The sequence below is a fragment of the Amblyomma americanum genome, chromosome 2, assembly GCF_052857255.1.
Source record: "Amblyomma americanum isolate KBUSLIRL-KWMA chromosome 2, ASM5285725v1, whole genome shotgun sequence".
Taxonomy (NCBI): Eukaryota; Metazoa; Arthropoda; class Arachnida; order Ixodida; family Ixodidae; genus Amblyomma; species Amblyomma americanum.
This window is the reverse complement of record NC_135498.1, coordinates 29,754,086-29,779,244: the sequence shown is the minus strand read 5'-3', so window position 1 is coordinate 29,779,244 and position 25,159 is coordinate 29,754,086. Positions and strand designations below refer to the sequence as shown.

The window sequence follows — 25,159 nt, the reverse complement described above, 5'->3', positions numbered from 1 at the left end:
CTTCGAGAGTTGTGCTCCATTTATGCAAGAGCAGTGTGGCCCAAGACATGCACGCTATCAAAATGGTTTCTCCAGCAGATTAAGATGGCTTTCAGATTGAGAACACACAATATTAATTGGCAGTTTTGGCTCCTGAAGCAGCTTTTGTTGCTGTAGTTGGGAAACATTAATTTTTAAGCAAATCTACCCACATTAACTTTTGGAGAATGGCCTTCACTCGAAGTTCAGGCAAAAGTTCACATAACTACCAATTTTTCTTAAGAGCAACAGGTAAGTAGCAATAATTTGATCTTGCAGGGGACTGAAAATTCGTTTAATTTATGTGGGGTTCAAATTAGGAGCCTTAGTAGGACACTTGACAGGCCAAGTTCAAATAACCTAATGGTTTGAATTAACTGTAGTTGAACAATATCGGCTACCTTTTTACTACTGCTTGCTTGAAATGGTAAAATGCAGTCTACTGATGCCGGCATGTATATGTGCACACGCTGGGCTCGTGGCTTAACAGGTAGAGCACAGCACTAATAGTCGAAAGTGCGAGTCAAAGCTCAATGAGAGGTTCATAGTTTCGCTTGCTTACGAGTGATGGACCTATTTTCGACAAGTCCCTGAAAGAGTTTGGCAGATACCAGCCTACAGACCTTTCCATCGGGCAAAGAAGATGTGAAAATGCCTACACTCCTGACTGTTGCAAACTGGTTCTGCTGCTGCTTTCATCATGCTAGCACCACGTGCGCACAAGAGCCCAATGAGTAATATGGCAATGCCCAGGGAGCCCTCACAGGAAAGGTCCATAGTCATGTCATGGCCAAGATATAACCAATAGCCAACATGACAGATAGCCACCTGTAACTGAAATGACCAAGATGCAAGTTTTAAATCTGTGACATCAAAAGTCCATATTACTGCACAAACAAAGGAGCACTGACATGGTATTAATGTTATTTTATGGACTGTACAGAGTAGCTTTTTTGCTACGTTCCCTGCTGCATATCATGTATCCTTGCTGGCTTCTGCCTGGTACTTCATTGCACGTTTTGCTTTTTCCCTTTCTAGAAAGCTCTTGAATGACTCGTACTCCTTTTCGTCATCATCTGCAATGAAACAAAGCAGCAAGGCTCATGAGGAACAAAAATCTTCATTTTTTTTCTGAACCCTTGTAAAGGTGTCAGTGGTGTTGGTAAAAAGTCATTCACAAATTTTAAACAAGTTGCTTTTCACTAGCATTAATAAACATGACAGTGACAAATGAACACTAACACATGACACACGGTAGCTACATGCACTTTTATGTCCTGCAGGTACTAACAGGCAGTTACGGCTGGGTATACTCAACAGCCTTTACACAATGTCTTAACTTCGAACATAAAAATGGTTACAAGACACTCTTACTATGGGAAGATATTCTAGTTTGCACAAATTTATTAAAAGGCAGACTCTGTGCCAAGCCTCCAATAACATATTTTGAATAAAGGCATATTTTTATATTGAGTTTTATTGCATTTGCTATTAGTTAACCCTACAATGGGTTTTGGAAGTGCAGTAACTGGGCCTCCACAAATCTACAGGCATGTTTCTTTTGCTGTTTCTGCACATCCTCTTGAAATTGTCCTTTCACTGCATTTAAAGCCAAAGAGCTACTCATGTGTTAATGTCCATATATCTGATTTCAAACGTTTACTGTGACCATGTATAGAGCTGAGCTTACTGACGATAGCAGAATACAGCTTTTGCTCTAGTCCAGCACATCAGGTGGGGTGATCCCTTGAAAGTAGCTATGCAGTCTTGAGCCGGAATCTCATCAGTTCTCTCCATAAGTACTAGCCATTGCTAACTCTTAAGTTGCAACGCCATGCCTGTTATGATGCCTTATTTTGCAACAACTATGTGTAATGCAGACAGATTCAATGCGAGTTGCCTAATAGTACACCTGCACTGGTCACCAAATTCTATAAAATTTCTTTTAAGGGGACTCTGAGAACATTCTCACTAAAAACAGAGCTTTTATATAAACTAGAAAATACAGAAAAACGAAGTATAGGTGTTGTCATCACTGGCCAATTTTGTAAGTGAACTGCATGTGTTGACACCAGAGTTTTTTTTTTTTTTTTTATCAGATCCCAGAGGCCTGGCTCCACTGCTAATCACTTCAACACCGTGGCAACCGGTCCTTTTCAGTGAGGACATCATTTCGAGCGGCTGGAAAATTTCATAGTTCAATTTTCTTGAACACAAATGCGCCTTTTGTTGCCAGACAAACGTCAACATACTCTGAAGGAGTTCTCCTCAGTGTCGTGAAGAATGTGCCTCATTTCTGAGCAGTCTGTTTTACTGACCTTTATTAGGTCCACATACTCCAAGTCGAATCTGTTCACATGGTCCGCAGCATATGCACTTCAGTTTACACATGAATGAGACTGCTACAAGCCAAAAGCCTGCCAAACGCACCTTCATCGTCCACTGGGCGCTCTTCTTCAGAATCTTCGTCATCACTCATGCCGGGCTGCACATCTATGCTTTCTTCAGTGCCATGCACAACACCTGGCATTACGAAAGGACGAGATTTCGAATCACATGATTTCGAATCTATAAGGGCTTTCTAAATTATATCCCGAGAAATTTCCCCCCAAATCATCCCAACAGCGACTTTTTAAAATGGTTTTTGTGACCGCAGGTATCACAAAACTGGCTGAAATCTCCGTGACAATTCCAGTTTTCTCAAAGGTGTTTTTTGACCTGACTACCTACCTTTTTTGCAGAAAGCATAGTATGACAATGGTTTGTTGCATTGTGCTCCTTGATAAATTTTTATGCAGTGATGTTCCTATATTATTGAATTACTCTCTCATTTTTTTAATCTGTCTATAATTTGTCACATATGCATTACGCAAACGTGGATATAACATTCTGTGTAGAAAAAAAATTCAGATTGCTTTTTTAAAAATATTTGGAGAATGTCACTGCGTCAACCATTCCTCTGGGTAAAACTCAAAGAGTAACTGTAGACTCCTATCATGTTTTGTTGTCGCACCAGGCTTTCTGCAAGTTTGGTAGAGCAGTGAAGCATATAAAAATTTATAATGGAAAAACTACTTGAAATATTTCAGTGAGATTTTGTACTTCAGCATTCAGTAGACTTTCCAATAAGCATGCCACATTTATGCGAAAAAATTAAAAATTCACCCCCTAAACCCTATACTCCATTCCATACATCAGGTGCAATGCTGTGAAAGGTACAGAAAAATAAAGGGAGACGTGTTACTCCGCGCTTGTTCTGTCGCCGAGTGGTCTAAGGCACGAGGAAGCTACAGCTTGTCGTCAGCAGTAAGAGTGCATTTAAATAAGCTGACGACAAATGTGTCATGTAGTAAGCCTGCAAGCAAAGCCTTTAATATGTTTTGCTCGCCACAAGGAGCGCACTACTTTTTGGTCGCGGATGCAGGCAGCGCAAACAAGAACACTAGCTTTGACAGCGTTGCACCCGATGTATGAAACGGAGTATAGTCTTCCCTTAAGCAACAAGTGAGCAACAAATGCGCCGTCTGACACTGCTGCTACACAAACATTTTCAAGAAAATTTGGCCCTAATCTGGGTTGACTGAAATCACGCTTCACCGTCATAAACAGCAAAAGCAACTGAGACCTACACATGCCAACAGGTGCTAGTGGCAACGGCACCCTCAAGCACACTAAACAAATAGGCCAGAAAGAAATACCGGAAGTAATACCTGGAGAACTATCCATAATAGGAATGTTGTATGATACACAGTGGTCTCCTTTCAAGACGAACTTGAAGGGACCGTGACATCTTGTTCGTTTTGTCAGAGTGCCCATAAAAAGGCTAAGTGAGCATGTAAGGTGTGTTCCCTCCGGCTTCAAAGGCTCCGAGAATGGAAAGGGGCATGACTAAAGAGCCTGACAGTGCAGCATCACTTGCTGTGGTGCATTGGTAACTGCCCCAGCATGCCTCACAGCTTCCATGGCACTGCACGGTTTGAGTGAGACCAACTACTGCTCAGCTCCCAATCGAAGTGAACAACTTTGGCAACATGGCCCCACATCATTTGGGTCGCTCACCAGTGAGTGGAACGCTGTCCCCTTCAGCAGCAATGTCTAACCTCAGCCGCTCCAGCTGCTTTGCCTGCTCAGCCAACGATGCTTCTTCCTGCAAGAACCAGTCCCCCTTTACTACGGCACACAAATCACCTGGCAGAAAAGCACCCTGAGGCTCTAGCAGCAATACAACATGCGGAGAGACCCAAGTGCAGCATTTCAAAATATTCTGCACAATAAATGGCCTCCGAACTAGTAGCAAGTAAAGCAGCCTACCAACAAAATTTTTACAGTCAGAATTCGTCATAAACAGCAAAACCCACTTTAAAGAAACAAACACAGCACTTCCAGTTTTTCTGCAATTTACCAGTTGCTATTATTCAGTTTCTTGGTGTTTGCTACATACCAGAATTTAAAGAGCCCATCGAGTACATGCTCCAAATTATACCATTTTTTTTTTTTGCATGGCTGGGGGAAGGTGAAAAAGGTGAGAAATAATTTAATGCTCTCCTTGATTCCAGCCCGGAACATTCAAAATGGTGGCAAACAAGACAATTACAGAAATTCACCACTTGTATTATTGTTATGCGAGAGGCTGCCACTGCACTAACTGCTGTCCATCATTATTGTGTGTTATGGAAACCGGAGGCCGGGGACACATGCGAAAAACCTCTACTGTGACAAAATAAATTATCAGTGGTACAGCAGATTAAAGAAGACAAGACACAATGAAGCACTGAACTTGAAAATTAAATATTATAGTGCGACAGTTCTGGATATGTAACCAAACATAGTGCAAAGAAGGCTAAGTAAAACCATGGCAAGAACAGATCACTAGAAAGAAAGCAAACAGATTGCCACATGTGTGCATGTTAATGGACAGCACACTGCAGAGAGCTTGATTACCTTACACACACACGCAATACCATCGTTTTCTTTGTGAAGACATAATCTCTTCAATTACTTTCTGCTTGTTTAAATGTAGTATTCAGAGTTACAACAAAAGATCAGCAGTCTTGTCTTCTCCTGTCCTGTGCAGTAATGGCAATGGCGGTAAACTAACCAGTCCGACAACACATCTTAAACGATGAAACAATGTCAACTGAATTCAATCTTTGCTACCCAATACCTCGCCAATTGTTGCAGCATTCAGACAAGCAACTGGGCATGTTTGGCTTCTCTCAAGGAGCAGTTGCAAAATATTCAAAGGACTGTAATGAGACACTTCTCCAACACGGACTATTTCTGTACCCTAAAAAAATTTTGCTTCTCATAATCGGTAATTATGTCGCGCACATCAACATTCGCACGGCACATTAGCAGAATGACTCAACTGCAATTTGGCCTCATGCGAGTGTCAGCTGAATACTTGATTATTTGGCCACTTAAGGGGAGACCATGGTCTTAGAAAAAAAGTTTTACTAATGAAGTCAAAATTATACAATCTTCAGGAAATATGGATATTTGTGTGCTGATTCTAAGTAGTATGCCATTTAATATCAAGCAAAACAAGTCCTTGTGCACTTATGCAATATGGTACGTAAAGTTTTAAGGAGTTTTAAAGAAATTTTGCTGCGAGAAACTTTTTAAATACATGGCATTACTTTTTCATGAGATCAAGGAATGCAGTAAGGATAAAATTATCATCCAGCCTATCGTAGAACTTGAGTTATAGGGTTATTAAATTGCTATCCCAGAAACAGCAATACAAACTTTTCTTCCCATTTCTGAAGGGGAGCTTGAAACCCCATAACTCAACTATGGTAGGCAGGATAATTTTACCCTTTATGTAATCCTTGATGTCAAGACAAACCAATGGCAGGCATTTAAGCAAGTTGCCTGCAGCAAAATTTCTAAAACACTCTCTCCAAAAGACTTGCATAACATATTGCGTAAATGCAAGAGGAATTGTTTTACATTGATTAAATGACATTTACAATCAGCACAAAAAATACATGTTCCCTGAAGATTTCGTAACTGCGATATCATTAATATCTTTTTTTTTTTTTTCAAGGACTAGAGTCCCTGCTTAAACTGGACAAACAAGAAATCCTAGTACAACAGCACAAGGCATTATTTCCATAGTGCTGATTTCACAAAACAAATCAAATGAATCACTTGCCTTCTTTTTCTTGAGCTGCTCATACTGTGGCCGATAGACTCTGCAAGGAAATCACACCAATGACATTCTGTTGCTCACAAGTTTCAAGTTTTCAACGGGTGAGATGGCAACACAGCTGGCGAAAACTGCCATCCACATCGACACTTACATGTGTCAGGAACACATGTCAACTGACACACCAATTGATATCACTGATGAATGAATGCACTTATTATTACGAACACACGCAGCAAGCTACATGATCTTGCAGTTACTGCTGATGATCAGAAACTGGCACTTCATGATACTACTTGTTGCTCCAACAAGCAGAAGCTTGATCTAACAAATACAATTGTTTTAGTTTGTCTATCCATCTTATGTGTTTTGGTTGTTGTTCTGCACACAATGATGCCTTATTTGCTAGTACCTTCTACTTGCCGCACTGGTTTAGTGGCTATGGTATTCAGCTCCTGAGTGCCAAGGCAACATGACCAAATCCCAAACATGGCAGCTGCATCTCGATGGAGGACAAAAGTGGCCATGTGCTGTGCAATGTTAGTGCGCATTGAACTCCAGGAACCGGAAACTGATATTGAGATGTCTGACATGATAAACAGTACAGGCCACATTTACTGCATTCTGTCCACCACAAGCAATGTTGCAGTTTTGTAATAAGACGCCAAATTTGGAAGCGGTGGTGCACAAAAAATATTGTGTAAGGCTGAGCTATTTATTGAAACCATGATAGATGCACTACCCAGTATTATATTTTTAAAGCAATTTCATGCTTGGTCTATATGCACAACATAGCTGCTAGAATGCACTTGTACACTAACTAAGTTGCCAAAGGGGCAAAAGGACCATGAAGAAACTGCAGAAGCACTTGGATTGTAGAGAAATGCAGATACACGTGTGAGCATGCCAGTCACTGCACTGCATGACTCAGAAGTGGCACAGCTGTCAGGTTAACAAGCTGTTGCTCGTCAACGCTCACCAAAGACGGCATTCTGGCAGATGCGATGTACCCTTTGTGCGGAAATCGTCATATAGGCGTGTGTTAATTATACCACAAAATATTTACTGTTTCGTAACTAAACGCAACCTTCGATTGTTTGACTCCCGCTAAGCCTAATCGACCAGCCAGCCAGAATCACTCTGATGAAAGGTACTGTACAGAGACGCAAGCCTTCAGACGTTGATCGGTCTCCATCTCGACGCATGTGCTGCTCATGCTTTGTAAGCACGAGAGAAACGGGCAGTCAGGGACCCCGGAACGGGGGGGGGGGGGGGGGGGGGGCAAGGGGGCGCCCCCACCACCCCCCTACATTGTTCCAGAGGGGGCAGTGCCCCCTCCCCCGCCCTTCTCCAATTACTTCAATTGGATCAGATTTCTGACAATTGAAACACTTCAGTCCTAGGACACTTTTAATGCAAAGCACAGTGGGGCAGAGCTACTTGGCTTCGTAGCCAGTTGTAAAGCATTTCGTATATGAATAAGTAACCCAAACCAGCCATGTCCTAACAGAAGTTGCCTGTATAGCCCGTGTACATGATCATGATTAGCAGAATTTAAACAAACTATGCACAAACTTTTTTATTGTAATTGATTACTTCTCGTGCGTAAAGCTTCCCATTTCAATTCGTTTTATATTGCCGTGAATCTTTGCACCGTTTGTTCGTTCGCACTCACAACCGCTGGCATGCGGCTTTATCATTTCGTTTTGTAATGCGAGATGAGACCAGACTTATCTCCATTGATCGTGGCCACGTGCAAATGCTTTTACATTTTTCTAGATTGCTGCAGTTGCTATTGCTTCTTTATCGAAGGTTCCTAGCTAGATTTAAATTGAGCGCGGCCAAGAAGTGCAGCCACTGAGTTCAATGACTGCCGAGCACGCTTGTGGCTATCGCCGCTGCCGAGCCATTCAGTTCTTAGTGGGCACGAGTCAGCCCCTTAAACAATTTCTTTTGGAACCGTTTTCATTGTCTTCCTTACTGCTGGAGTGTCATCACTGCAACGTGAGTTTGCATCAACTTTCGAGCATTGAAAAATAAAAAAATCAATATAAAATTTGTAAATGAGCGTTAAACAAATAACAAAAAAGCTTGAAGTCTGGCCCCCCCCACTCGAAAAAATGTTCCGGAGTCCCTACGGGCAGTAGCTCGAAAACGCGTGCCAAAACTTTGGACCAAAGGCGGCTCGGCTCACACATGTATGGTATATGAAGAACACCATGGAAGGCCGTGTGCAACGTCCGTTTACTGCAAACTTCAGGACATAAGGAATGGATGACGAGTGACAGCCACGTTCGTTACAAATGGCCTTTAACGGACCTTAACATTTTGAAGTGGCTGTGAGTACTATGGTTACGTCTGCCCGGATAGCCGGCGCACAGCGCCACCAAATTCAAAAGCACCTAGTCAGGAGAAGTTTGGCGCAATTTTCCCCATTTTTATCAGAATAGTGCAGCTAATCTAGTTTGGCACAAGAGAGAGAAGAAATTAAAACAGAAACATTGGATGTTAGCCACAGAAAACATGTATGATGGACAGAACTAAGATAGGCAGAAAGATAACGAAGAAAAATTACAACATTTATATTTCTGCACAAAATCATAGGGATGGCGAGAAAAAGGGGGATTGTATTCCATTACAAGAAAGGTTTACAACACCCCTGAGCTAACAATGCACAGCCTTATGCACAAGCCTGTCAGTTTCTCGCAACACAAATATTTCTGCCAACTTCTACACTAATGATCCATCACAGTAATGCCACCATGGTGGGAATTGCTCCTGAGTAACTTCGCCTCCAATTTTGAACTGCATGTGTGCCTAAGCTGACAAAATGCCATTGCTGTTGTTTGCAGAAGAGTGTGTTATTTATGAAACGAATTAGACCACTACACAACACACGACCCCGATTGCTTTAGCATATGGGATGCAAATGCAGCGCAAAATTAAGAAGGGAGAACTTCTATATTCGTTGCTGGTTGCATAAAATTTGAGTAAAGCTCCAGGCTCAATGCAGCATGCCGCTTTCTCAGAGCAGCCCACTCACGTGTCATATTCATGGCGAGCTTTCCGCAGGGCCTCAAGAAACTCGAGCACACCCTTGCCAGTGATGGCAGACACACCGACGGTGGTGAGGTTGGTGTAGAACTCGTCGAGCACAAGGCTCAGGGAGCGACTCAGATTGGAGAGGTGCGACGTTTCCCCCTGCAGTGCATCTTGAAAGGTTTCAAAGTCTTGCATCCACTGTACTGCAAACTCGTGGTCGACCACATCAACCTGTATTGAGCACAAAGAAATGCCTGTCAATGGCTAAAACAGCTTCCAGTGTTATTAATAACTATAATAATAAAATGTTTTCTTTCTCTACTAGTCAACGACATACCGTAAAAGCCGGAATTTAGGTCGAAATTTTTTTCAAAAAAACCATGGTGAAAAGTTGACCCCCGTCTTATATACCGTTCAATGATGGAAAACTATGGAAGTCGTGCAACAATGGGTGGCTGAAGTAAACAGCCTCCATCGCCATCAGCAGCAGCGCGGCTGATGGCGAAAGCCTGAATGCCAGGAACACCTATGGATCACCTGGACACTATCCGGAAAGAGGACAGCGGTGGGCGTGGTGTATATGTGGACTGGAAATTTGAGCAAGAAGAAGAATAAGACCTATGACAACGTTTGAAACAAGACACTGGTAGTTTTCAACGAGACCACCAGGTACTGATAATGGGAGACTTCAATGGCCACCTGGAGGAGCTGGACGCAGCTACAGATGCGAACAGTCGAGAGCTGCCTAGCGCCGCCTAAGAATCTGACTTGGTTATAGGCAACTTGCAGTCAAGCAGTCAAGTGTGAGGGCCAGACCACCCGGGCGTCAAGAGACCGGAGGTCCTCGATAGACTTCACACTGATGTCGCCAGGTCTGTACGGATGCCTGACAAGAATGGCTATCGACGAGGATGGGGCGTATGGCTGTGGAAGCGACCACAACAGAATACGGCTGGAATTTGGTGGAAACGCCTGGACACTAAGGCCTGTTGAGGATAGACGGCTTTTTCTATCTGACCGAGACGTCGAGCAGCTAGCAGATGGCTTGGAAGCTACACCAGCGGAAGACTATGAAGGTTTGGTAGAACGGGTGCAGATGATGCTTTGCAACAAGTGACGTAGGGGTAATAAACGTGGCAGGCACACTCCCAAGCATTGGTGGGACAGTGAAGCTCAGAGGGCAATCAAGGAAAGGAAGGAGGTGTGCCGGAGACATCGACTGGTGCAGAGAACAAACCAGCCCGAGCAAGCAATCCTAAACCTATGGGAGGAGTATAAAGAAAAGAAGGGGAAAGCGGCTAGTCTAATACAGCAGAAGATCCACACATCAGGCAAAGTTTTTGGAGGAAGTAACGAAAAGCGGGCAGAATGCGCCTCTTACTTTCTGGTAGCATGTGAGAAAGCTGTACGGCCGCACAACACCGAAACAACAGTTACGTGACCCCAATCACTTCAACTGCTCTCACCCGAGGACAGCGTGGAGCTGGTAGCGGTGCAAATCAGAGAAAAGTTCAGCAGCAGCAGTGGACTGCCAGAACGAGAACTAGGACAGAGGCCGGACATACGAGAATGGTTGGGACAAGTCGGGAATCAGGAGCTGAAGAATGTTATCGGGCAACTTTCGACCAATTCCACACCCGGCACGGATGACGTCCCAGCGTCACTCCTCAAGAAGTTAGGCCTGGCATAGTGACAGGTTTCGAAAGAGACCCTTAGTACCTATCTGGGGTCAGGGGAGATACCTGCTGGCTGGAAACATGGAAGAATGCTGTGCTTGTACAAAGGCTCCAGCGACCGCAGCAGCTATGCGGCTTATAGACCGATCACGGTGAATCCGGTTGTGTACAGGCTGTTCCCTCAAGTCCTGCGCAGACGAACACAAGCATGGGTGGAGCGGGAAGAGGTGCTGGGCGAGTTACAGCAGGGCTTTTGCCAGGAACGGCGGTTGGAGTACAACCTGTTTATCCTGAGCCAGTGCATAGAGCTCGCGACAGGTCAGCGCAGAGAATTGTGGGCGGCCTTCCTGGATGTGGAGAAGGCCTATAACTGCGTAGACCATGGAATCCTGCGAAATAGGCTACACCTCAAGGGACCACCCGAAGAGATAGTCGCCCGGCTTCGCACTCTCTACACAGACACTAAAGTAATTGTAGAGTGGCAAGGCCTCCGGTCTCATCCGATCGAGGTGCAGCGGAGTCTTCAACAAGGATGCCCACCACTGCTGTTTATGTTCAATCTGGAAGGCGAACTCGAGCGGTGCGGCGCGGGGTTCGACCTAACATACATCGACGGTGGGCGGGTGGTGTGACAGGTCCTCCCAGGCCTGTTGTACGCGTACGACATCGTGCTTGTGGTGGGCTTGGAGCCAGGCCTCCAGAAGCTGCTGCATGTTTGCGCTGCACATGCAGAGCAGTTGGGTCTACGATTCAGCGCACGTAAGAGCGCAGTGTTGTACTGGTCCCGTGCCCAGACGGACCTGGAGCCGAAACTGCTACTATAGGGACATGAAATCCCGTGGGCACATACCAACAGGTACCTCGGAATTGAGTTCACGACACAGCGAGCATACCTGGCACACTATGAGAGTGACATCCGTGCAAATGCGCTACAAAACCAATGTGTCTTGAGAGCCAAGGTGCTATGGTCATTCAATAGGTTGGAAGTACTGTGCGCCATTTGGAAAGCAGTGATGGTGCCGGGACTGACCTAGCAGCAGTAGACGTTAATTTGGTTAAAGGCTGCTTTTTCACCTTTTGTTTCAAATTGAGCGGAAGTTGTACGGCCGTACAACTCTCTCATATGCCACCAGAACGTACAAGGTGCGTTCCGTTGTCAAAAGTTATTTTCGTTAAAGGCTGCTTTTTCACCTTTTGTTTCAAAATGAGCAGAGGCTGATGGCAATTCATCGTCGCCTTCAACAAAAACGCGACTGAGTATGCGGAAGCTCACGACAACCTGGCGGCACAGCGCGGACTTGGAGTATCCGAAACGAGCATTCGGTACCGGCGGAGGCAGAAGCTGTGTATTGCAACTTGCAGCAACCAGAAGAAAACGTCATTTCGTGGGCGGATCGCAGCGTATACAGAATTGGAAGGCAAGGTTGCGGAGTTTGTCCGGGAGTTGCGTCCAAGATCGCTGCCTGTGACTGCCGAATGCATCCATGTGAAAGCGGTAGAGATCGCACGTGCCTCTCAACTTATGAGAGCACAATAGGCACCGTGCAGGAACCCAGAGGGCAGCACTCGCAGTGAACAGGCAGTGCCGCCAGTGGGCACCAGAGCAAATGCGATGGGAGAGTCGTGGCTGCCTGGGGCGGGCGTGGGCCCAGTCAGGGCGGCCATGGAAAAGTTTTCGGCATCGTTGCAGCGAAGTGGTGGTGATTTGGGCTAGTTGGAGTGACACAGCGATGAATAAACAGTGCGGGAACGTCAAGGCACAAGAAAGAGAGACACGAAGGAGCCCCGGTTCCTTGCTGGGTGTCTATTTCCAAGTAGCAAAGCACGAGAAACAGAGCAGATGACACAAGGAGAAGGCTGCCCCCACGAATAAAAAGCAAAACACAACAACAAAGTGAAGAAGAGGGGATAAGAAAATAGGGTAAAGAAAGAAGTAGAAAAATACAGAAGATTTGTGGCGAACGCTCCCCTTTACATGTGGTACAATGTGGCACAAAGCCAGCCACGAGCGCGTCCACAGAACGAGACTGCCTTAGGGAATATTGTGAGGGGAGGGACGTACTTAGGCAAAGGCACAGAGAGCGAAAAGAAAGGGAAAGAGCGCTGTGGGAGAAGTGGTGGTGAAGGAGGAAGGAAAAGATGCGGAAGAAGAGGAATGAACGGATAGGGAGCTAAAACGATAAGTGAAAAGAAAATACGAGAAGCTGACGAAAAGACTGGAAACTCGCATATGACGGTCGGCTAGGTTCGTTGAAAGCGGCACGTTCCTGTCTGAGAATGATTGAGGTAAATTTGACGTGTAGTAGACTTAGGCAGAATTAGTTTGCAAGGCTTCAATTATTTCTCTGGTGGGGCACTTTCTTCTTTTCCTGATGACAGAAGAGTTTTTAAAGGACCGCAAGTAGTGGTGGTTTCTGCTGCGAATGTCAATAAGATGCCCACTGATCATTCTCTCCACACTGTATGGGTGTGTGCAGGTGGTCGCTGACCCAGCATCCGAACTTAACCCTGTACTTGCCAATGTTCCAAAATATGAATATATGAAGTTCAGTTTTTAATGCGAAACCATTAAGAGTCCCATTATGAGAAAAGCCGGCGGCATGCGTGTGTTAGTGCATATTCGCAGATAGTACAGCAAGTCCCTGCGATGACAAGAAAAATAGGGGGACGCCATCAAGCAGCCCTATGACACACATAGCAAGCCGAGCACTGCCACTTCAGACAATCCTATACATGTCGTTCGTCAATTATATATATTCGCTACTAGCCGACCTTCATGTGGTGCTGCTCCTGCCGACAACATTCATTCAATTGTTACTTTGCAAGGGCAGTTCTCTGCAGCATACACCAAGATGCCAATTGCTCACCTACATGGTACCAGTGTTCACGCATGCTATCGCGGGCACTATGAGCAGTTTGTCCAATATAGGCCAAACTACATTTTAAGGGCTATGTAATAACCAATTTCGCAGGCGCGCACCACCAGACACGTTCTTTGGTTTCTGGTGCACGCGCTTTCCTTTTGTCGAGCAGGCTAAATGGAAGCAGAAAATTGAGCAGCCACATTGCCACGTAGCTCGATTTCTTCACATGGTGAGAAAAATACGAATGCAAGGTATTGTAGTATGCCTTCTTTATCTCTTTTGGGAAGAATGTCATGCGGTGAATCCTGACATTGCCCGCTCGCTACCCATCGGGACGAGAGCCACCCACCGTTACGTCTTGCTTTACATCATGCAGCTTGATTAGGGACATGAAAAACTGTTTCAAGTTCAAGTATGTGCTATTGCAGACTGCTACAGAGCATTTAGTGCGTGACCACAGAATGCCGCAAATACAATGAAAGAAGGAAAAATACGACACACTCCCAGACAGTTTCTCCGCATTTGTGCAGCGCGGGCAGGCGTGCGTCTCCCAACCGGTCTGCCCTTTCTGCCACGAGGGGTGTGTGCGTTGCGCCGGAGTTACTCCTGCACGGTGCCTATCCATGCGCTTGCCATCCTGGTTGCTGCGATTCACGAAGAGGAAGGGCTCTGCACTACGGCGCTGTACTTCTGTGTGCCAGAAACTGCCCAAAGAATTCGAAGACAAGCTCATCGAGTTTCAGCGATATGTAATTGCGCTCCGGCACCAACTCGGCTACACGATGGGACAGATCGGAAATGCTGACAAAACGCCAGTGTGGGTCGACATGCACTCAAGCCGGACTGTTTCCGAGAAAGGAGCTAAGCAAATCAAGCTTCTAACAATGGGCTACGAGCCCTCACGATTCACTGCGATGCTGGCGTGCATAGCCGATGGGAAGAAGCTGCCCTCTTTCATCATTTTTAAAAGAAAAAAGTGCTGAAAGACGAGTTCCCAAGCAACGTCATGGTCCGGGTTGATGAAAAGGGACTTATGAATGAATCGCTAATGCTGGAGTGGATCCGACTCATCTGGAAGCGGCTCCCTGGTGCTCTCTTTGAGCGAGCGAACATGCTCATTCTTGACTCGTTTCAAGGCCACCTCTACGTTGGTTTATGTTGGCTGTAGCCACGAGGCCAGAGCCGACGTAAAGCAGGCCCTGTGCGGTGACAAGATGGACCTCGTGGTCATCCCTGATGGACTGACATCTGTGCTGCAGCCACTAGACGTTGTGCTAAATAAGCCGTTTAAAGATACAGTGCGCAAACTCTATAATGAATGGATGCTGGGCAACAACCCGACCACCTCCACCGGCCGCCTGCAACGTCCACCGCTTGCGACTGTTTGTGGCTGCTGGGTGTAGTTGGCATGGAAATCTCTCCCCGAAGAGATGGTGGGCAAGTCTTTTAGAAAATGTAGCATAAACAATGTGGTGGATGGCACAGAGGGTGATGCTCTATGGGACGTGGGCAGTGAGAAGCACTCGTCATCCGACTCGAGTTCGGACAACTCTGATGACTTGGAGTAATGTTTGCGCACTTCATGCTTTTCTGTGTACTGTACACCCGGCCAATTTTTAAACAGTATCACACGACCATCGACCCGCGTGTTTGTCAGCATCTTATCATCAAGGCACGGAGCGACAAAAGAAGAGAGAGTAAGTGCATGTGCACACATGCGTGTGAATTGCCCGTGTGTACATACAAGCCGCATTAAATGAAAATAAATACTGCGACCATTGCACGTGGGCAGCGAGAACCACTCGTCATCCGACTCGAGTTCGGACAACTCTGATGACTTGGAGTAACGTTTGCGCACTTCGTGCCCTTCTGTGTACTGTACACCCGGCCAATTTTTAAACAGTATCACACGACCATCGACCCGCGTGTTTGTCAGCACCTTATCAAGGCACGGAGCGACAAAAGAAGAGAGAGTAAGTGCATGTGCACACATGCGTGTGAATTGCCCGGGTGTACATACAAGCAGCATTAAATGAAAATAAATACTGCGACCATTGCACAACTGGTTGAGTAGTATTTGTTTCAAGGTAAGGGAGTCTTTCGGTGCTTTTGCGATTGAAAAAGATTTTTTTAATTTTTAGAATTGGTTGGTTGAGGGCTGGCCTATTATCCAGTCCGACCTATAGTCCGGTTTTTACGGTGTGCATATATACAACGCCAAATATCTTTGATACACGAACTACCTAAAACATATTTCACCGTTTGCCAGTCATTTTAACAGCATGCAAGCAAGCAGGTCAAGGAGAGCAGCAGTCGCACAAACAGGCCAATATCATTTCACAGCCGAGATCAAACAATCTAAATTTCACGCTGGGTAATGCTAAAACTTTTCGCACAAAAACCACTGCCCATATACTGGAATATGTCAGCAGTTGCAAAGGACTAATTAGCTTATACAAGGTCTATCTGCAAACTGACGTCATAGCAGTATGACAACTAAAAAAATATGGGACAAACATGTGCGCATGAAACACACATGCATGTGCAGACACAGACAAAAAAAGTAAGTGCTCTGCTCCTAAGCACGCGGACACAGCTGGTCAACCATGCATCGAACAGAACATCAACAACAAAAAAATACCAAAAATAGACATGCTGTAGATTTGAGCTGCCTTTTTGATATTATGGAATGATTCTTGCACATTTGGCAGCACTGCCAGTTTTTGCTTTCTGAGCACCCGCTCAGCAGTCCCTGTTGGCATGCAGCCTTTCAATCTTGTACAACAACCCCTCTTGAACAGCAGCTGTTAGGAACAGCAAACAGGCTGAAATAAGCCTCTTAATTTGCCAGCTGAACGAGTGATCCTTTTTTCCCTATGTCTGCACATTACTCTCATTGGTTTTACAAGATGCGTACCAACTAGCTCAACAGTTATTGCTGTGCTACGTAGTTGGAATGCGTATTACCTTGTTCATGGCAATGACGAAAGGCAGCTTGGTCTTGTACAGGATGCTGCATGCATATAGCATGTTGGACATGAAGGTCACTGGGCTAACACTGCGAACTATGTCCATGACGTACACGACCACTGTGGGGAACTCGGATGCCTGGAACAGAATGCCATCAGAACTGCTTTGTCATCCACAGTAAAAAGCCAGTGGTTCATAACATCCACCAAATTATGATGAATTCTGCTGGCTGGCCCATAAAAAGTTATTTGCAAAGTGGCCATGAATGGATGTGTGACATAGCATTGGTGGTATTTTACTGGAAAGTCTGAAGCAAGCTGCTATGACAACAACACTGACACAAGCATTCTTGCACGGCATTGAAAATTGTGGGGCTTAACGTTCTGAAGCAACACATGGGCTATGAGGTATGCAGCAGTGGATGGCTCCGGATTAATTTCAATGACCAGAGGTTTTAACGCGCACTGACATTGCACAGCACACGGGCACCTTTTGCATTTTGCCTCCACTAAACTGACTCGATGAAATTGTGCTCTGACTAATGAAAGAAGAAAATTTTGCTTTGAATTGACTGGTCAAGCTCACTATGAAAGTATGATTAAGGCATCAAAAACGTAATTTTATGGGGTTTAACATTTAACGTCACAAAGCGACTCGGGCTATGAGTTAGTAATTTTAATATCCATATTTAATTGCTATATATCTCAATGGTTGCTGCTTGCCAAGATATCCTGTAAGCACTACTACCATTTGCTAGTCAGGCAAACATCAACAGCACATGGGAGTTTATTGCCTTTAGCACCAGCAAATCTCAGATCACTATTTCTAAGAATTAACCACGTGATGGTTCGTGAAAATATGAGGCCAATAAATGGTTTATGGGGTTTAACGTCCCAAAGCGACTCAGGTTATGAGGGACGCCATAGTGAAGGGCTCCGGAAATTTCGACCACCTGGGGTTCTTTCACGTGTACTGACATCACACAGTACACGGGCCTCTAGAATTTTGACTCCATCGAAATTCAACTGCCGCGGCTGGGATCGAACTCGCGTCTTTCGGGTCAGCAGACGAGCACCATAACCACTGAGCCACCGCAGCAACTGTGGCCAATAAATGTAACACAGAATCGCCTTAATACAAGGTTCCCCACCAACTAACGTCATATCAGAATGGTGTGCAGTGCAGTAATAAAATTTATGAAGGAAACACCATTCTCCTTGAAACCTAGCAAAATTCCTCATCCAGATGACATAAAGACGGCTACAAGAAAGTGGCCATTTAATTCTGCTAAAGCAAGGTGTAACAGTAAATCATGCCTACTTCCCACTCAATTGTGGAATCACTAGCACAGTAACAGAAATAGGTGATTAAACTAGTGTGATTACGCCTTATGACAGGCTCTAATGTGCATCTTTTATCCTAGACAAAAGTATCAAAACAGCACGCATGCAAGAATCTGGTGCAAAAGTGGCACTGCGTGATTGCCAGTTTTTTTCTTGGTTGCAAAAATAGGGTGCACATCACAACTAAGGCTTCTCAGAATTGGATAAAAGTAGTACAACAGAAGAGCCAAATATCTACTACAGCAGTTTGTTTGGCACCTGCTGCATTGCCAGGCATGACAAAAAATTGGAGGGGACACTTATACTCTGCCCTATGGGTATGCCGCAGTAACCCATAGCATATGTAGAAATTGGTCGTTCTCTACTTGACATTCATAGATCCCTGGGAGTCCTGGCGCAGTGGTGCAGCAGTTAAGCGATGCGCCACTGCCCTGTGATGGCATGTGCTGCCACCGGTGGGGCTTGCGAGACCCAGGTTGCTCTCCCTGAGCAACCTGTCATGACCAATTATTAATTTAACTGCCACTTGCCACAGTGGGCAGTTTGCTCACAATCCAGCTAGGTGGAAGGTGTCCCCCACCTGCCACCTAGGTTGCTTCTCTGGTTTTTTTTTGCGGATTTTTCGCTCACGGCCAACGACGACGACAATGAAGCCGACCATGAAGCCTGCACTCCACGTACGCGAAAACTCACGCGAAGGCGACAGCGGCAAGCGACGAGTGAGGCCGTCAAGCCAAGCAAAATGCATGTGTCGCTTGCCATGTTGCTCGGACCTGCACCCACAGAAAATTTTGCTCGTCGCCCGGAAGTCTCCTACGCGACTGGCCAATCAGAGCCCCACAAAGCCGTTTCCGGTTTGTCCATGGTTTGACCAGCGCGTCGTCTTGGTCATCGCCACCGCCGAGAAAATATTTGGTTTTGTAGCTGAAAGGCAGACCCGCATGATTTAAATAATTAAAACAATCTACTTGTTGGGTGCGGAGGGCTAACAGCATTTGGAGCGGGCTACGCGAGCGGGCGTACTGCGGGGAGAGATGCGTGTCGAGCCGCGGGTACCGGCGCTCGATCCACGGTGCCGCTGCACTCCAACTGTATATACCTGCAGAAACACTCGCGGCGCGCATTCTCAGTGATATAGTATAGTTTGCTTACTTACAATCAGATTGCGGTGACAGTTTACGGGAGTGTTTTTACTAAGCTGGAGTGCACAGGGACCGAACGAAAGCACCTCCCCCGTGAATCCGTGATGTGACTTCGTCTCCGCAAGCACGCCGTTGGTTACCTCCACTGCCGCTACACTGCTGCCGTAGAGGAAATATTTCTTTTGCCCTGACTATGAGGCACACTCACAAAATTTTAAGGGAGATAACAGATTATGGGCGTGTTTCTAAGCTTGAGTGCACAAAGTACGGAGTCCGCTGCGCATGTCGCGGGTGCGCATCGCCTGCTGCCTTCGCTTGCATGGAGGTTGCCCACAAGCGAGCGTCGCCGTGCCGCCCTGTCGCGTCGCTCGCTCTTTCGCGCACATGGAGTCCAGGCTTGAAGCCGACAACAACGCCGGCTTTTCTGCAGCACGGGCTCCTTTATGCTGTCGCATTAAAGAAAGGGCGAAATAGAAGGTCTTTACAAACTTTAGCAAAATGTTTGAGCCGGCATTTGAAATACTAGGCATGCATGAAGAGCCAGAAGGAAATGTGCGAACCAGAGTATCGGTTATGATGCTTCCAGAGGCAGACCAAGTGAAGACTTCAATCTGGCCAGGTGTGTCGAAGATTACGTACCTGCAACAGCAGCATATACTGATGGTCACCCTCCTGACAGTATGCTGATAATGCCTTGCAAAAATGCTGACAACAATGAGTTCATTATTGTGAAAGGAATTATGCAACTTACTCAAGCTCAGACTTTCTTTTGCGTATAAGCTGCATGACCTGTAGGATAGATAAGAATGCACAAATGAGTTTGTAAAGAAATTATCTAACCGTGGCACTTTTACTCTGCTCTATTAAATTAATACCCTGCATTTTAATAGCACACATTTCAAACCTCTATGATAAATGCCCGAGTTTTATTTAGTGCTCAGCACCATGCTTTTTTCTTAAGTGAGAACAGTAAATATTTTCATCAATTATCAAACAAAGCCTTCTAGTGTTTAAATATCAACCACTGACACACACTTTATTAATATATAAGCACATCTCAAATTAAAAGTGTTCTTTGGTTCTTACTTGGTCAAAGCGAGTAGAGAAAAGGTTGAGTGATGTGACAATGCCACCGTTGGGACCTAGGCCATACCTGTAATGGGCTAAGGAAGCTGTACACTACAACACCACTGATTATGAAGAAAAGAGGCTAAAACAATAGAAAGCAAAAATCACTTTCAGGCTTCAGTGAGTCATTCAACATGCCCAGCAGGTCCACTACAGTTAAGGCAAGGGCACTAATGTGAATGATGAAGGCTTGAAACTGAAATGCTACCTTCCAAGTCAAAACTTAAATATACTCCAAGTACTCTGGAGCTTGGGAACAAAATGATGTCTTGTTCCCTTTCTGTCCAGTCTTAGCACTGTTACATCATTTATGTCATCAACATGTACCAACCTGGCCGTATCAGCCCTCTTCCAGTAAACAAAAACCTGCACCCGAGTGAGCACCATACACACAACCAGAATAAGTGCCGACCTAATTGTGCCAGAAAGACGATGATGCTAATGATGTGTAAACAATGCAAAGAAATGCTGAGAAAAGTCTTATTATTGGTGGTGATGGCCAGTGCACAATTCTGCCTCTTAAAAACGGTTCCCATGCCACCCAGATGGAAAAAGGATACTGTTTCATAACTTCCTTGTACTTCACTGTATCTCTGATATCTGAAAAACAAGGAGAACAAGAAAGCCTGTGTGAGATAACAAACAACTACTATGCTTTTGCACCAGCAGGTAAGCCCAGCCTTGCAGCAATAAATTATCAAAAAGTGAATGCCAAAAGAACCAAGACCTTGCTGCCCAAGATGAGACCTAAATGTATGCAAGTTATGTATGGCTGAGAAAATGCATTTCAGCTTTCCTCCGATTTCAACCATCTTTGACTCGAACTGGCGTAGACAAGACATAAATGAAGCATACTCCACTGTTAAAATGACATTGAAACGTGCCCTAGCAGAGACTAGAAGTCAGCTGTCTACCGACGAGCAAACTCACCTTCCATACCGACATGCATGTGAACGCTATGTTTCATTTCTCATGGACACTGCTAGAAGAAAACTGTACTGCCATTTAGATATGTCCACAGGTGCACGTAGATTACATTTAAAATTAGCCCCTTTCTCAACACTATTTTCACAATGTTAGTTGTATCTCCCGGTTTGATGGTGTAAGTCATCCGCAGATCACCAGATCCCCTCCCCCAAGCTTTCAAATGTATGCTATTTACATATGGCTCCCAAAACCTATGTAAAATCAGATTATAGTCGAGCTGTTGCGAGCACTTTGGCACAAGTGAGGAAGGCAATTGGCAGGATCCACTGCCAATGGCTGTGGTAGCCCTGGTTGCCTCCACACCCCCCCATTTTCTAACTCCCTCATTCTAGACCACATTTTCTAAAATCCCTCGTTTCCTCCGCTACAGCTAATGCTAAACATTCACAATACAGACTCGTAACCATAATGCGAGTTTTTTTCATTATTGCCTTTCTAACACGTGAAATTTGTCTGACAGCAGGTGACAATGCATCGCATGACAAAAACCTATGAAAAACAAATTTCAACTTCACTTCACTGCATTCCAGGTGCACGCTACCCTAGATGCAGGATGTCATGGCAGCATGACAGCACTGATGAAATAAAACAAAAGTGAAGGAAGAACCAGCATAAGGCACACAACGACACATTACCAAGAGCGCAGTTATAGAAAAGTTTTTTTTTTGTTAGCTGCTTGAAGTTGTCACTTTTTTTTTAACTTAAGTCCAATCATTCTGTGGACCATAGGCAAGGCAACAAATACAAAAAAAAGACATCCAATAGATACGTACCTACGTTGGCTGGGTATGGAACCTCACTACATGCTGGATCCAGGTTGACAACATATGGTGGCTTTTTGACAGTGTGAAGATGAGCTGTCAGTCGCTGCAACAGGTTCAATAATACTTATACACAATTTGCAATTTTTGTGGAATGACTTCAATCTGCACATTTTCTGACATTTCCTTTTCACTGTGAGTTATACGCACAAAACATTTTCTGTATTTCCACCTCAACATAGTGTGAGCTAACTGCAGCGAGGCCTTGTTCCTTCGTAAAATTTTCGCAAAACTAAAATTTTTGGATAAAGGAAGCCAGTGCTTTTGGACGACGCTGTGGTTGTTTTTCTTCACATCCTGGCAGTGTACTGTTCTTCACTATTTGCATCGTAACTGTTTATATTCATCTGTTTCAGACAAACAGCATGACAAATAAACAACCCATTGCAAAGAAACCTGATTAGGTACATGATAAGACGTTGTTCACAGCTTGCGAAGTAGGCACACTACACTCCTCACTGCAGGTGCTATTGGAACAAAAGTTTGCAGGATTGTCGAATTCAGATCTCGGATCCACACTATTGCCAAACCTTAACCGCAGCCTGGAATTGTCCGCATTTTTAGGTGCATGCCCATGATGCACAGCAATGTGCACCTCTCACATATTTGGCACCCCCTAACATTAATTGAAACAGTATAAGTGACATAAAGCTACCAGCATAACCTCAATGCTTGCGGAAAAAAATTGATGAACAAAACAATGATCAATTTCTCATACCTGGACCCAAGTTGTTTTACCAGACCCTGCCATTCCTAGCACAATGACACAGGTTGGCATTGGCTTGTCAGCCTGGGGCTCCTGGGGCTCTCCACTGCTAGTGGCCATTATTAATCCTGCACAAACATCCGGGATTCACGCAAGCAGTCATTCAAGGTTCCAATGGCTACTGCACTGAAATCACGGCACCATCACGTTTAACTGACTTCACGTCACAGAACGCGCAAGTCTAAGCGATGCAGACGTTACATAAAGATGGAGATAGGCTGAAAATGAGATTGAAAGCAATGCAGATAACTGGTGGCCAGGAGTTTCATTTCATTTTTAATTTATTAATACCCTTTAGACATTTAACAATTAAACGTGTACCAGCGTATGAAACACAAGACCTAAAGCAAATGTAGTACGCGCATGCTTCTTCTCACCACTTTGGATCCTTACACACAAAACTTCACCCCCCAGATTTACATCAAGCTCGAGCATTGGCCCATATGTGTGTGTCGTGAATACATGCTCACCCCAGCAGGCGATTTCATGTGTTAAAGAAAATTCCACTTCCAGAAAGAGTAACAACTGGCCCTGACCGCATAAAATAACAGGTAGCGTTGAACGTGTCGGTTTTGCAAGGAAAGTGACACTCAAAAGTCTGCCGAACGATATGCAACATTCATGTAGGTTTGTAGCAGAAAAAGCTGGCAGCAACATGGGCGAAAAATTGGTGTCTAAATGTTATCATATATGTCATGAATTTATGTGATACGTCTAGTGGAAACAGCAATGTTCTATCCCGGCCTCTACAGCGGCGCGCAAGAGAATTGCTGCGAACAGAGAGCAAGCTACGTACGAAAAGAAGCACCGGTTTAAGTATGGTTAACTTCACGAGATCAGCCTAGATGTAAACAAAGCGGGCATGGCGAGCGCGAAAGAACGTTCAAAGAACGACAGCGTCCAGTAAAGCTACAGAAAACTCCCACGCCTACGCAACTTTCTATCCAGCTGACTGCAGTAACTCACAGTTTTGCACAGAAACAAGCAGCAGAATTCGTGTGAGAAACAAGAACGTGCAACAAGTAGGAGCGCAACGCACGAGGATAGCATGGATGCAACACAAACAGCCGCTCCGGTGGCTCCAGCCGACTTTGGCCTGCTTCGGCTCCATATGACTTGAAAGTATCGAAAACCAGCTCTCTCAACCAAGGTAGATGGATAATCCGCCTATAAATCCGCCTTGTCTCAACCTCACTGGCCCGCCCACCCGCGCTTAGCGCAAATCTTCAGAGTATCCGCAACCACCTGCGCACTGACTCTTTATATCAGCAAAGAAACATACACAGCTGCAAAATTTTTTTACCGGCCCTTTTAATAATAATAACAATAAATTGGTTTTGGGGAAAGGAAATGGCGCAGTATCTGTCTCGCATATCAACGGACACCTGAACCGCGCCTTAAATTATTTTTTTTAATAAAACCACTAGCACCACCATCTGGAATTAATGCATGCATGCGATCGCTGCTGTCCGTTCTTTTTTGTTGTTGTTCTCGCATCCTGTCAGCGCGGACACTCTCGTAAAACTATTTTTTATCATAACTTCGATCTGATACATTTCCGGATGCTGCCCTAGAATTAAAAGTGCATACACTGCAAGCATCCCACCTGCGCGTTACCCACGGCGGGGGATTGGCTAGGGTGCATTGCGGAAACAAACAAACGCACTCATGGACAAGGAGTGGCGTATTTGAAAATTTTGCGCCTCTGTAGAATTTGTAAAAAAAAAAAAACAGTGAGTGAATTCTCATTCTAGCAGAGGAATCTACCTGATGTAATTACATGTACATGTAGTCGTGAATATAATCGCACACTGGTTAAGAAAACATTTGACAGAAGTCTGTCTAGCTGGTTGGGAAAATTCATTTAGGAGAAAGATGACTGACGCCAAGTTAAATTTTGAAAAAAAAAAGGCATGCAACCACGGAATTAACTTCGACGGCACTATTGTACTAGAAACCGAAGCTAACCCGCGCAGGAGGCTTTTACTTGAGTCGTGGCACATCCAACAGACACGGAAGAATGTTAATCGTTCCCTGGGGACACTTCCCTCTTCTTACATCCATGGTTTGCGGCCATTGACCCGGAAGTTTCCACACGAGGGCTGAAAAGCCAAGCTGCGCCTCGCCCGTAGACACACCATGAATAAGGGCCCGAGCCGGTCCCGAAACGTCTTTTTTTTTTTTTGTCCTCGAAAAATTACCTTGGTTGGCGTCAGTCATCTTTCTCCTAATAATCTAGCTATGATCTAGC

At 45.0% G+C, this 25,159-nt stretch overlaps 1 protein-coding gene across 3 annotated transcripts; it reads right to left on the bottom strand.

The window, feature by feature from the left end:
* Nucleotides 1-873: 873 nt before the first annotated feature.
* On the bottom strand, nucleotides 874-24,079 carry LOC144120896 (GPN-loop GTPase 1). 3 transcript variants are annotated; one of them, XM_077653685.1, is made up of 13 exons: nucleotides 23,948-24,079; nucleotides 22,861-22,976; nucleotides 22,095-22,188; nucleotides 20,895-20,934; nucleotides 20,293-20,359; nucleotides 19,958-19,995; nucleotides 19,767-19,845; nucleotides 16,719-16,859; nucleotides 9,213-9,442; nucleotides 6,176-6,215; nucleotides 4,078-4,165; nucleotides 2,449-2,541; nucleotides 874-1,094 (listed from the first exon to the last, which is right to left on the bottom strand). In XM_077653685.1, exons 2-13 carry the CDS (start codon nucleotides 22,966-22,968, stop codon nucleotides 994-996), a joined length of 1,119 nt encoding a protein of 372 aa, XP_077509811.1. In that variant the 5' UTR covers nucleotides 22,969-22,976; nucleotides 23,948-24,079; the 3' UTR covers nucleotides 874-993. The 3 variants fall into 3 exon arrangements, with proteins under 3 accessions (XP_077509811.1, XP_077509810.1, XP_077509812.1); XM_077653684.1 differs by having other exon boundaries at nucleotides 23,875-23,995; XM_077653686.1 differs by lacking the exons at nucleotides 874-1,094; nucleotides 2,449-2,541; nucleotides 4,078-4,165 and having other exon boundaries at nucleotides 6,062-6,215; nucleotides 23,875-23,995.
* Nucleotides 24,080-25,159: the final 1,080 nt, after the last annotated feature.

What these genes read in the sequence shown, in the direction of transcription:
- LOC144120896 (XM_077653685.1), bottom strand. Translation starts at nt 22,968, where the DNA reads ATGGCCACTAGCAGTGGAGAGCCCCAGGAGCCCCAGGCTGACAAGCCA. An exon ending in GTAAAACAACTTGGGTCCAG is followed by an intron (nt 22,189 to 22,860) that starts GTATGAGAAATT and finishes AACCTGTTGCAG; the next exon opens with CGACTGACAGCTCATCTTCA. An exon ending in GCGCCCAGTGGACGATGAAG is followed by an intron (nt 1,095 to 2,448) that starts GTGCGTTTGGCA and finishes GTTTCATTGCAG; the next exon opens with ATGATGACGAAAAGGAGTAC.